Below are 12807 nucleotides of genomic sequence, written 5' to 3' on the forward strand. Positions count from 1 at the left end.
CAAATGTTGGAAAAATAAATCGTAGTAAAAAATATTAAAATCAACCCTAAAGTGGGTGTAATAGATCATAAATTAGATGAATGACTTAAGAGAAATTTACATAAGAAGAAAAAAATGCATGCATGTCAAACATGAACCAGTAGCAACTGGGTTGCTGTTTGATGGTTTAACTTTTTCAGAAAAAATTAAACGATGTATTTCTAAAAGTGATTAAAAAGCTAAGCGTAAAAGTAAAATACGATGAAAAACTATAAAATCAAGTCGAAATTAATATTTTAGCTTATAAATATAAATATAAGTATAAACGAAAATACAGGCGAACATCGCTCAGATCACACAGCCTCACGTCACGCAAATTAAACACGCGACAGAAGAAAAATGGCCGCCACGTACGACGGCGGCGCCGGCGAGCGTGGCAGTTAGTAGAAGAGCGAGTTGTAGGTGTAGAGCGTGGCGGCGATGGAGGCGACGCAGACGAGCAGCGCCGGCAGCAGCGTGGCGTTGAGCAGCCACCCTTCGCCGAGGCACCCCGCCGCCGTGATGGTGGCGTCCGCCGCCACCCGCGCCACCGTCCCGGCCTCCGTCGACAGCAGCCCGCCGTTGTACGTCCCCCTCGACAGCCGCGACGACATCGCCCGCGACAGCAGCGACAGGCTCACCCCTTCCAGCACCTCCGCCGCCACGAACGTCAGCGCCGCCGAGCACACGTACTGCGCCGCCGTGTACGCCGTGCCGGCCACCGCGAAGCCCGCCGCCACGCCGGCCAGCAGCGCCACCTCCGACGCTACCAGCAGCTGCCTGTCCTCGAACATGTTGCTGAGGTAGGCGCCGACGACGGCGTTGACGGGGAGGACGCTCAGCCCCAGGGTCGCCAGGAACACGGAGACGTCGCTCGTGCTCCAGCCGAAGTAGTAGCCGGTCACCACGCTCGACTCCGACAGCACGATCTCCCTGGCGTACTTGAGCATGAAGTAGATCAGCAGCTGGACCTTCACCGACGGAGTCAGCAGCGTGTAGGCTGACGCGACCGAAGAGGCTGGTCTCAGCGCAGCGGTTGATGACAGCGTCTCGTCGCACTCGTTGTCGCCGCCATTGCCGTCGTCGTCGTCTTGATCCAAGGTAGCTTGCGATGGCAGGAGATGTTCACCAAATCCTTGCTCCATCTTTTCTTGCTCCGAGTATCCTGCTTGAAAAGAACAAAAAAAATATATATTTTGGGGTAAAAAAAAGAAGTATTGACTGAAAAATCTTGATATATGCTTCCTCCAATCGTATATGTTTGAGTTTAGAATAAGATTTGGTCGGACTTTCGAAGAACTACTTTGACCATCGACTTTATATTTCTGTCAGAATAAATTTAAAATAATAAGTTTATTTATGGTAGTTTTTTCCAAGCTAAATCTACATTTACCATCTTTGTTGTTTTTTAAGCTAAGCATTCAAGAAATTATCGATGATCAAAATTTTAAAACTTCCGACTAAATCTTATTCGAAACATAACATAACATATGTATGACCGACCAGATGGAGTAATATGATTTGCTTACTAGTACTGGTGCTTGTAGAAGAACCCTCATAGAAATCTTTGACACCATGGCCAAGATCTGGCTCTCGAAATGAAATCCACAGCCAGATCAGGTATGCGAGCCAACCAAACGCCATGATCCACCCGGGCAAAGTGATCTGGTTGACGGTGAGACCACAGAGGCTGAAGTTTGTCTGAAGAAGACCGGCAATTGCAGGGCCACAAGCCATTCCAAGAGCACTAGCACTGACAAACGCTGCAGAAGCCTGCATCCGGATTCTTGGAGGAACGCAGTCGCTGATGTACCTCCGATTCACAGCTCTCGCCGATCCCATTCTGCAAGAGCAAGATGTAATTAAGTGCGATTCTCTGATCAGAAACCATCACTGAATTTTCTGCATGCTGAGTTTGACAAAGGTCAAAGTTTAAGCTGACGAGAAAAGACGGACAATTCACTCGACACGCACCCATATCTTTTCGCTTCTGTTTATACTTATATGCAAAAAAGATTAAATTTTCAATCTAAAAAAATTTGGAGTTGAATGTTCTGTGCGTGATCCTTACCCACATAGAACACTTCCAACGAGGAGGATCGTGAGGGAGTGAAGATCACATTGCCAAGGAGCAGCACCGCGCTGCTGAACAGCAACGGCCTGAAGTACGACCGGTTGGACCACGCGCTGAAGTACGACCTGGGCGACGGCCATGGAGCCGATGATGGCGCCGCACGCCGTCGCGGCGGCGCCGAGGCTGGTGGCGTAGCCGTCGGCCGTCGGGACGACGATGTAGGTGTTCACCATGTAGAGGAAGGTGTTGGCGAGGTTCAGCACGAGGGAGGTGAAATGGTACTCGTCTTCTTCTCCGCCTCCGGCGTGCTCCTCCTCCTCCTCCTCCTCTGCGCCTGCAGCGCCGTCGTCTGCTTGGTCGATGAGAGCATGCTGTCCGAGGAACCGCAGGAAGTTCGTCGAGTTCGTCAGGTTGTCTGCCGTCGACGTGATCAGATCAATTATCGGATCCTTCAGAGCACGGAAATCACAAGATCAGAAAGTTCATCATCAGTTTATTCAGGAGCTGGAATACACAAGAACATAAAAATTGCACCTTTGGGATGGACAGTGGATGATGCTGATCATAGATGTTCAGATAGCTTCCCTGACGCTCCTCGAGATCGCTGAGACTGCGAGACAGTGCCCCAAGAACAGCTCCAATTCCCTACTTATTCACAATCCATCGAATTCAATATCTGTTCAGACAAATTAGACGACATGACTGAATTTTGGCCATGGAACTCACCACATGTCTGAAAACCTGCTGCAACTGAGAGTACGGGTGGTTTGATCTGCTTCTGACGTAATAATCAGTAAATCTGTGTCCCAGCCGTTCATAGAATTTCTTCAGTATCTTCCGAACCGCATTGGCATTAAGTTCGACGAATTTTAGAAGAGTTACAAGATCCATGCGGACTGCTCTGTAATCTTCTCGCAGTTCAGTTATCTCCTGGAGAAGTGGAATGTCTTGAAGTCTTGCCCTTCGTTTCCCTAAATCTTCAAGCCTTGCTGCAATTAGTCCCTGTTGTTCTATCATGAATAGCACAATCTTTTCAATCTGAAAGCAGATTGAAAGAAAACTAAATGAATTACCATGGTTGAATATATAGTTTGTGCTTCATGCAACAAGTGTTAGAGTAAATTTCACAAATCTACGGGTATTTTGACCAAATAACTACAAATTTAATACCATGAGACTGTGTATTAGAAAAGTATGGATTTAGCACCAAATTTCTCGGAAGACTAGATTTAAGGTTTTGTATCACAAAACTATAAATTGAGTTAGCGGTGAATAAAGCAAATAATTATAGGCTTGAGAGTTTCACTATTGTTTTTGTTAAGTTATAAAGTTTTAGTTTCATGATAAAATTAATATTAAATCCCTAGTTTTATGATATAACGCTTTAAATCTATAGCTTTATAAAAAAGTAGTGTTAAATTTATAGTTTTGTTATACACATAATTAAATCTATAAATCTATAATATTTACTATTATTTATATATGCTATTCAGAATAATTTGAATATTTCATACCTCGTCATCAAGCAACTTCGAGAAGTCCTTCAGAACACGCCTACGATCTTGTATTCCTTCTTTTGTATGTTCTGTGTATTCATTTACTCTTCCCTTCAACCTCTTGTAGTTAAAGTAGTACCTACATCAATCAGGAAAATTAAACTGACACGACCATTTTTCTCATAAATCTATGCTTCATTGATTTCCAAAAAAAAAATGTGATTCATTCCAGTGACCAGCAAAATAACCCTGCTTTATAATGGTACATCAAATATTTTATAGATTCTTTGAGAGAGATAAACTTGTATTTTAGAGATAAAATAAAATATTAATAATATATAGAAAAATTATTTTTTAACACTAAAAAATATAGAGTAGTTGATAAAGAAAACAAGATAGGTGGTGAAGGTGACAGATTCTCTGTCACTCACCATTGCCTTCTTTAAAGAGTATAGATAAGAAAGATACGAGGAAAACGGCCATACTCCTCCCATCCTGGAATTTGATCTTTTGTTAGTTTCTTGGAGAAGACCATTTTCCTTCCCTGCCAATGTTTGGTCTGAAAGAGAACACTCAAAATAATTGTACCAAGCATCAGGGATAACAGTGAGAACATTTGTATTATTACAAATCAACCGATCAAACATCAGATATCTACTGCAAAATTAGGCAAAACAATATCTCACAGGAACAAGCAGATGAAACAGGCACACTCCAGCAAACTTGGGAAATGATATGGAGCAGGGTTCAGCAAATCGTTTAATTCTTGGTTTTATGCGGTAGTATCTGGCTATCTGCAGACTTATATATATAGCTTTACTTTGGGATAGGACTGCATGAACTTATTATTTATCAGGTATACCAAGATTGTTGTTGGAATGTTAGACATCATATTATAATATTATAATATATCATTCTTCAACATTCATATATATCTGAATTTCTATTGATTGACCTTAATCACATAAAAAAAGTAAACATCTAGTCTGACTTTTGTCCTATTATTATATGATTGAGGCATACAATAATCACATGTTTACATGAATCTATAGTTGATTTTGTATGGGGTCATACACTTGTATTTTGTAGGATTTTCTTTAAGATTGGGAAACCTGTACTGTGCCATTCTTGAAATTCATTGTGTCTATTATGATATGGTAATAAATGGAAAATAGTAGAAAAACTCATCCATCACACACACACACTCAACACAAAGGAGAAAACCAATGCTTCTTTTGATTTTTCATTTACTAAGATGGTTGGAACAGTGCAATCACAGCTCAGTTCAGAGCACTAAATATTAGATTAGGGTAAAAATAACAAAAGTCAGCTGCTTCCTCTTGGTGAGTATGCATGGAGTGACACAATTAAGAACAAGCCTAACACTCCTCTCTTGAACAAAGATTTAATTATAGTTTTTTAGAACAAGAATCATGGAGGCCATGCAAAGCAATTCAGGATACTTTCGCATTATCCATTTTGAAAAGAACTGGTATTTGCAGCGTGCATCCCCAGCTTCCATAACCTGGCAAAATACAGTTGAGTACTTCGATTCCAGCTTCGCACGCACCCAGGTTATGGAATAGCCATTTGCCCTTCTTAGACCATCTCAACAGCTCATTTATCCCATCCTCCATCCTAAAAATAGAGGATAAAGAGTAAAAATTGAGCACCAGTAGAACATCTATTCCATCATCTATTTTTATATGTCATCCATATTAGGAGAGAAACTCTATATTTAGATGTTATCTCTCTAATTCTCTATATGGATAATATCATATATATATATATATATATATATATATATATATATATATATATATATATATATATGATCTGCTGGAGTACAAAAGATATGAAAGATGAAAGTGTTTTAGATGATCATCCTATGGATGACCAAATTTAGATAAGCGGTGGAGATGCTCTTAGGACTATTTCCCTAATCAATATTACCCAAAATTATGATTTATTACTTCAAATAAACAAGTAAGACATCGTAATATTACCAAGACATCATCGTAGGAAAAGTGATTTGTAACAACAGTAGTACTAGAGATAATTATATTTTAATATAAGATTTTAATCATATGAGTGCTTTATATTTTAAAACGAATACGAGTGCTCCATAAGTTTATAGGTGGCTTTAGTTTGTAACGATGAACAAAAGTGTCATTTTGGTTAAGTTATGGCTAAACCTGTAATGCATGTAAAAATTTTATATACCTTTAAATAGCTTACGACGGAAAAAACTAAATCAACTGTAAAATTTATATTTTGGCCATAATCCATAACCAATAAACAGACAACGAGAAGCCTTCCAAATTTCCTATCTCTCCTCCTGCTCCTGCGACGGTAAAAAATTCTGTAGCCAATTCCCCCACATAAAAAAAATAAAAAAGCACTCGGCATAATAAAGCGAGTAATTTAATTATATTCGAGAGTCCCCACCTGTCAGTGACCCCAGCCCAACCAAACAGCGGCCCGTCATTTGCCGCGAGCCCTGCGGTTTCGCCGGCGACCTAAACCCTCCGCCTCCGCCGTCGCCGTCGCCGCCGCCGGGGGGAGGGGAAGAGATGGGCGTGGGGGGAAGCTTCTGGGACCTGCTCAAGCCGTACGCGCGGCACGAGGGGGCGGGGTACCTCCGCGACCGCCGCGTCGCCGTTGACCTCTCCTTCTGGGTCGTCTCCCACAGCACCGCCATCCGGGCGCGGTCGCCGCACGCGCGGGTGCCCCACCTCCGCACCCTCTTCTTCCGCACCCTCTCCCTCTTCTCCAAGGTGTGGGTTTCTTCCCCATTGGCATGTAGCTTCTTCTGGTTTCTTATCTCCCCCAAGGGTTCGTGTTCTTTCTGCTTTTCTGGCGCAATCTGCATTTTGCGATGTATATATGCTTTGTGATGTTCAAGATTGAATCTTGGGGGGAGTATGCAACCGTCGTGCGGTCTACGCGGGCTGCTTGGGGTTACTGCTGTTCTTTTCTGTGTGTGGTTTGATTCCTCAATTTCGCCATTGATGGGGGGCTCTCGGAATTAGATTTGATCCGCCTGATGATTTGTTCCTGGAACTGCTGCAGATGGGTGCTTATCCTGTGTTCGTGGTGGACGGCGAGCCGTCGCCGCTCAAGTCACAGGCAAGGGCCGCGCGATTCTTCAGAGGATCTGGAATGGACCTGGCTACGCTGCCAAGCACGGAGGGGGAGGCCAATGCCGACTCGCCGGTTCAACCAAGGAATGCCAAGTTTACCCGATACGTGAAGGAGTGCGTGGTGAGTATTGGCGCATTGGCAGTGTTTGCGCTCCTTCCCTTTCAGTTTAGAATGTGAAATTTGGTTGAATATAACAGTTTGAAGTACGATGTAATGAATTGCTGCTTAAATACAGTAGGCATGATTCGTCTCTATATCCATAGGCCTCTAAAGAAATGCTGCTAATTCACTTTATCTGGATAAAAAAGGTGGCAATTTGGCAAGGCGCGAAACTTATTTTGCAGGGTGCTAGAAAAGAAAACTTTCCATTGTAGCGTCCGGTACCAAGTTTGAGTTTGGGGGACCTTATTGCTTTCCCCCGGGGTTTCTATGGTAGTAAAGGCCATATTTAATCATGCCCCTTTCTTGTAATTTTAGGAACTGCTTGAATATCTTGGAATGCCTGTACTGCGGGCAAAAGGCGAAGGTGAAGCTCTTTGTGCTCAGTTGAATAATGAAGGTCATGTGGACGCTTGCATCACTTCAGACAGTGACGCTTTCCTCTTTGGGGCTAAGACTGTCATAAAGGTCCTCCGGTCGAATTGTAAGGTAAGCAGTTTATGGTGAATATGTAACTCATGAATGGTTTGCTTCATTTTCTCCATATCCTGTAATTTTCTCCAGGAACCCTTTGAGTGCTACAACATGACAGACATTGAGTCTGGTCTGGGACTAAAGAGGAAACAAATGGTAGCAATGGCACTTCTTGTTGGCAGTGACCATGACTTGCATGGTGTACCTGGTTTTGGTCCTGAGACTGCACTTCGGTTTGTGCAGTTATTTGATGAAGATACTGTCCTAGATAAGTACGTTTCATGAGCTCGTTAGACGTCCCTGTAGTTTACTAGTTTATATTTTAGCACAAAATGTTGGATTTCTCTAGGTAATCTTCTCTGTACTTCTCCAGATTATATGAAATTGGTAAAGGGGTCTATCCATTTATAGAAGGAGTTACTGCACCCAATATTGATGATCTCCCATCACCCTCAACGAAGAGTTTACCGCGTGTGCCGCACTGCTCACATTGTGGTCACCCTGGTAACAAGAAAAACCATATCAAGTCTGGGTGCAACTTTTGCTTGGTGGATTCATTAGAGAATTGTGTGGAGAAGCCAACTGGATTCATATGTGAATGTCCTAGTTGTGACAAGGTAATGCCATTTGTTCTTTGGTACAAAATAATTATGGATTTGCTTGAAAACTGTCAGTTTCATTATATTTATTCTAGCATGCATGTCAAACTGTTAGTGTGTTCAATACACAATCTTCAGTTGTAACAGTTTTCATATTCTCAACACTAGTCGAACTCTGTTCATTGTCAATATTCTGATGTCCTTTAAATCACGTAATCAGGATTCATGCTGTGTGTGTGTGTTCTTGTATTCTTCAATGTTTCATGGAGAATAATTCTCAACACATTAATAGTACCTTTTTTTGAGATGAATATTAGGCACGTGATTTGAAGGAGCGGAGGAGAAATGAAAACTGGCAAATCAAGGTCTGCAAAAGGATAGCTGCTGAGACAAACTTTCCAAATGAGGAGATCATTAAATTGTATTTGAGTGGTAACAATTTGGATGATGGTATGTGTTTTTTTCAGTAACACTTCTTTCAACATATATTGCTATTGCCTTTATTTTAGAACGAAGAATCTTGAATCACTGATTTGGCTGGTTATATCTTCTCTCGTTTTATCTTCATTGTTTGCTTTCATTTGACTGGTGTTTATCTCTGTGTTATATTTGCAGAAAATGGTGTTCTATCACTTAAATGGAATAAACCTGATGTGGAGGTTTTGGTTGACTTCTTATCTTTCAAGCAGAACTGGGAGCCAGCATATATTCGTCAGCGGATGCTTCCTATGCTATCAACCATATATTTACGTGAAATGGCTTCATCTCCATCTAAATCATTTCTTTATGATCAATATGAATTTCACTCAATCCAACGGATTAAGATAAGATATGGTCACCCATATTACTTGGTCAAATGGAAGAGATTCACTCGTAGTAGGATATCCAATGATTCACCTAGCAAGCAGACAGAATTGGAAGGGAAGAATGATAAGATGGTGGTATTGGATGGAGATGATGAGGTAGTATTTTCCGATGAAGATGAGGAGGTTACAATGAGTTCCCCATCTACTGAACTGCTAGATGAGCCAGATGTTCCACAAGTACTCGATGATTATAAAAACTACTTTTTGCTAACTGATGAAGACATTCAGCTAGTGAATGCCGCGTTTCCTGATGAAGCACAAAGGTTTCAGGAAGAACAGGTATGCATTGGTTGCTTTCATCAGATGATTTAAAATATGCATGGTGAATCCAGGACATGTCAGTCTTTTACTGAATTAGAAAGATGAATTAGATCAATCTTAACCTGAATGATTGATCATTATGAAGTATTTTCATTAAATTGCATAAACCCGAATTTAGGTTTGAAATAAATTTACAAGAAATCCGGCCACTAACAATCCTTAAACATTTCTGGAAACCACACCGGATCAGTATCCCAGTGCTCGTCAATTATTTTATCTCCTACAATATCGACAAGTCCATAAGCTTTGGCTTCGTCTGCTGACATAGAAATATCCCTTTCCATCTCTTCGGATACAACCCGAAAAGGCTTTTGCCTGTTCTTAGTGCATAAACCCTTGTGATCATTTCGCGAACTTTGTGTAACTCTTCCATTTCTAGTAAAAATTGACTGTATTCAGTGGACCTTATTTTTGAAATGGTAGCTCTGTTCCTTTTGGTGCCTTGTCAGTTAGAGCTGAGGCTTGAATATAGTTCAATCAAGTTAAATGGCTTATATATGGCATATCAGCATTTATTTCTTGAAAAATAGTTTTGCTGACTGTTTGACAAATGCATTGAATTCGTGCAGAGGATGAAAGAAGCAAAGTCAAGAGCACAAAAATCCAAGCTCAGCTTGGCAGGTTTTGAAACTCCGAAAGGTCCAAGGCCTAGTGCTGGAGTTCAACTTAACATCAAGGAGTTCTACCGCTCGAAGAAAGGGCCGGGCAGCGATTCTGGGAAGGACGGCTCAAGAAAATCCTCTGATGTGGACCTCAGCAAGAACTTGCCCAAGAATGTTCGGCGATGCCTCCTCTTCGACTGACAACTGGTCTGCCTTCTGTCTTCCTAGTAGTCTTGCTCTACTGTTGTACATGTTGCAGTAACATTCCTTATTTCCTTTTGGCCCATGGATGTACATTATCGTGGCCAGTTTTTGTATAGGGAAAACATACATGTCTTTCATCTGATGGAAAACAGTTTCAGTTGAATCTTAATAGTATCTGCCTGTTTCATGCCATGGCATCACTGCTTGCGTAGCATGGCAAAAACTATTGCAGCACGTGAGAATTGAACCTGAAATGAACTGTCCAGTCTATACTAGCTACAGTGCTTTCTTTTTGACCAACAGTTAACCTCTACACAAAAGGTCAATTCTGTCTATGGCGATGAACAGTCAATAGTTTCATCACCAAGAAGTGTGGACAGGTTTTTGCAACGAAGGTTTAAGCCTTGCCTCACAAGGTGTTGACCTTGTGTGTATCATGTACAGCTTGTATGTGTATCTGATACTGTTAGACCCAGTATTTCCAGAGCTCTGACTTGCCCTGATGTCAACCTGAAAAGCTTGTATGTGTATCTGATACTGTTAGACAGTATTTTTAGAGTTCTGACCTGCCCTGATGTCAACCTGAAAAGAGTACACCGTGGATTCATGAGTCATCTTTCCTAACCTACAGGAGACGACAAACATCGCCTTTTCAGCAAGAGGGATGATTAGGTAATGAGGATGGTTGATCCTGATCCATAGGGATGGATCAGATTCAGAATCATTCAGGTTCAGACTTCCAGTGGATCAACTGGCACAGTGTTGCTTTCTCCTGTCGTAATGGTGTGATCGCAAGTTGAGTGTGCATGCAAACTATGTGCAAAGCAAAGCTGTGGCTTGCTGGTATCACCAGCAAGCTGAATTGGTCGTTCTCTGCAACTAGCTGTAGCTGCTTGTGTGAGGTGAAAAATGATCTTGTGGTGTCATGAATGAATGGGTGTGAAAAGAGGGATGGGTTGCGGCAAGAATCAGTGAGATGGAGATGGGTTTGCAGCGTTGGGTGAGATGCAACTTTACTTGACAGGTGCAGTGGGAGCTTCCCTCCCTGCAGCTGGGAGGCTCTGCATCGACTTTTCGTGTCTGAATCTTTTTTTTTTCGTTTGTTTGTTTGTTGCATTTGGTAGATTTTCAGTCTCTTTCTGAATTCTGGTCCTGAATTTTGAATTTATTTAATCTGAATTTGGAACATAGCTGTTAGTCTAAAAGGTCTATGTAGCCAGATTACTGACAACATTTAGTGGTGAACTAGAATTGCTGCTGTTTGGGTGGCACACTGATTGTTTGATCTATGGTTGATAGGCCAATGAACGAATCGATAAATATGATTTATGGGTAAAATTTTTCAAATTTTGGTTGCATGTGGCAACGAGCAAAGTGGCAGTCATTTTTTGTTTGTTTAAATAGAAAAAGCAAAACAACATATTTACAAACAAAAAATAATTTATAAATAAAACTTTTATACACCTGTTCGTAGTGATCTAAAAGCAAATATTGAAAAATATATTACGACGAAAAACCTTTAAAGTCAACTTCAAATTTAAGGTTTAAAAGTTTAAATTTTAACTTATAAGTATAAAAGTATAAGTATTAGCGAAAAGACTAGTGTATATAGACTATGAGAGTGTAACTCGTTTGAATAAGCATGAATTATAATGAAACTCGTTTGAATAAGCATGAATTACAAAATTATAGCTTGATTACAAGAAAACCACTTAAAAGATATTAGAGCCTGCCTGGGCATTTGTGTTTAACTGAGTTAATCACCTACTTTAGCTTTCAGTTGGTTTAAGAGGACTTCATAACTCTTTGGATAGCCGGAGAAGTAAATTCACATGAATTCATGGACTGTCCACTCAAATTCGGATCAAATTCATCGTGTTACTCATTGAGTCATTGTTCAATTATCACCAGCCTAAAATAGTACTAGTACAAATCAGCCTCCCCATGATTAGAAATGGGAAAGCTCTCACATAAAAGGAGGAGAAAATCTACCAAATTTGAAAATCACAAAATTGCCATTCCTCAGTCCCACTGCCTACTCTGCTCGAAATTCCCAACTACTCTGTTCCCGGGGAAACAAATTCGTCCAAAATTTGTGCAAAATTTCTGCTGCTGACCGGCGAGATCAGTAGCTCCAGAGCGGCATGTCGGAGCCGGCGAGCTCGCCGTCCTCCCACCACGCTCCGGCGGCCGGCGGCTCCACGAGCAGCCCATGCGCCAAGCTCGCGTAGTACGACCCGGCGTCCATCCCGCCGAACCTGAACCCGTCGTCGAGCAGCTCGAACGCGGCGTCGGGAACGAGGGACGTCGCCGGCACCGGCAAGATGTGTTTGTCATCGTCGTCGTCGTTGTCGTCGGCGACCGTCTCGGCGGGAGACGAGGGCGCCGTGGAGGCGACGGACAGGGACGGGCACTGCTGCCGCTGGAACGCCTCGACGGCCTCGGCGACGGCGTCCTTGACCCCCCTGGCGCCGGCGAGCGCCGCCGCCTCCGGCGGCACGGGCGGCATCCGCCAGGCGGAGTCGGCGAAGTTGAGGCACGCCCCCTTCCCGCACAGCGCCAGCACGGCGGCGTCGTGCGCCCGCGCGGCCATCTCGGCGGTGGCGAAGGTGCCGAGCCAGAGCCTGGTCCCCCGGCGGCCCGGGACGCGCACCTCGCAGACCCACCTCCCGGCGCGACCCCCGCCGCCTGACGCCGCGGTACACCGGGTGCCTCGTCTCCCTGAACTTGGTCCTCCCCGCCGGCTTCTTGGGTGGCTCCGACCACACCGTCCTGTACTCCAGATGCGCCTCCTCCATGTCCATGGGGTGCAAGTGCAGTCGCAAAGAGAAGGTTGGGTTCGCCGGCGAG

General features: G+C 42.9%; 3 protein-coding genes across 3 annotated transcripts; 1 reads left to right on the top strand and 2 right to left on the bottom strand.

The window, feature by feature from the left end:
- Positions 1-419: 419 nt before the first annotated feature.
- LOC102714122 (SPX domain-containing membrane protein Os09g0521800-like) lies at positions 420-4123 on the bottom strand. Its single transcript, XM_006660796.2, is given in 9 exon segments — positions 420-1168; positions 1554-1861; positions 2090-2129; positions 2132-2214; positions 2216-2541; positions 2627-2737; positions 2819-3130; positions 3607-3727; positions 4074-4123. Coding segments are annotated over 9 exon segments (2100 nt in total).
- Positions 4124-6040: 1917 nt separating this feature from the next.
- On the top strand, positions 6041-10215 carry LOC102705283 (flap endonuclease GEN-like 1). Its single transcript, XM_006661390.3, has 8 exons — positions 6041-6365; positions 6661-6852; positions 7210-7380; positions 7456-7637; positions 7739-7982; positions 8282-8414; positions 8580-9109; positions 9721-10215. The coding sequence occupies exons 1-8, from the start codon at positions 6162-6164 to the stop codon at positions 9952-9954; spliced, it is 1890 nt and encodes a 629-aa protein (XP_006661453.1). The 5' UTR covers positions 6041-6161; the 3' UTR covers positions 9955-10215.
- Positions 10216-11778: 1563 nt separating this feature from the next.
- Positions 11779-12807, bottom strand: LOC102705561 (dehydration-responsive element-binding protein 1B). Its single transcript, XM_040527684.1, is given in 2 exon segments — positions 11779-12629; positions 12631-12807. Coding segments are annotated over 2 exon segments (678 nt in total). The 5' UTR covers positions 12762-12807; the 3' UTR covers positions 11779-12082.

The sequence above is a fragment of the Oryza brachyantha genome, chromosome 9, assembly GCF_000231095.2.
Source record: "Oryza brachyantha chromosome 9, ObraRS2, whole genome shotgun sequence".
In the NCBI taxonomy this organism is placed as follows: domain Eukaryota; kingdom Viridiplantae; phylum Streptophyta; class Magnoliopsida; order Poales; family Poaceae; genus Oryza; species Oryza brachyantha.

Excerpts from the sequence above, each read along its gene's own strand:
- LOC102705283 (XM_006661390.3), top strand. The coding sequence starts at position 6,162 with ATGGGCGTGGGGGGAAGCTTCTGGGACCTGCTCAAGCCGTACGCGCGG. Across the intron at positions 6,853-7,209 it reads GATACGTGAAGGAGTGCGTG|GAACTGCTTGAATATCTTGG; the intron begins GTGAGTATTGGC and ends TTGTAATTTTAG. Across the intron at positions 7,381-7,455 it reads TCCTCCGGTCGAATTGTAAG|GAACCCTTTGAGTGCTACAA; the intron begins GTAAGCAGTTTA and ends AATTTTCTCCAG.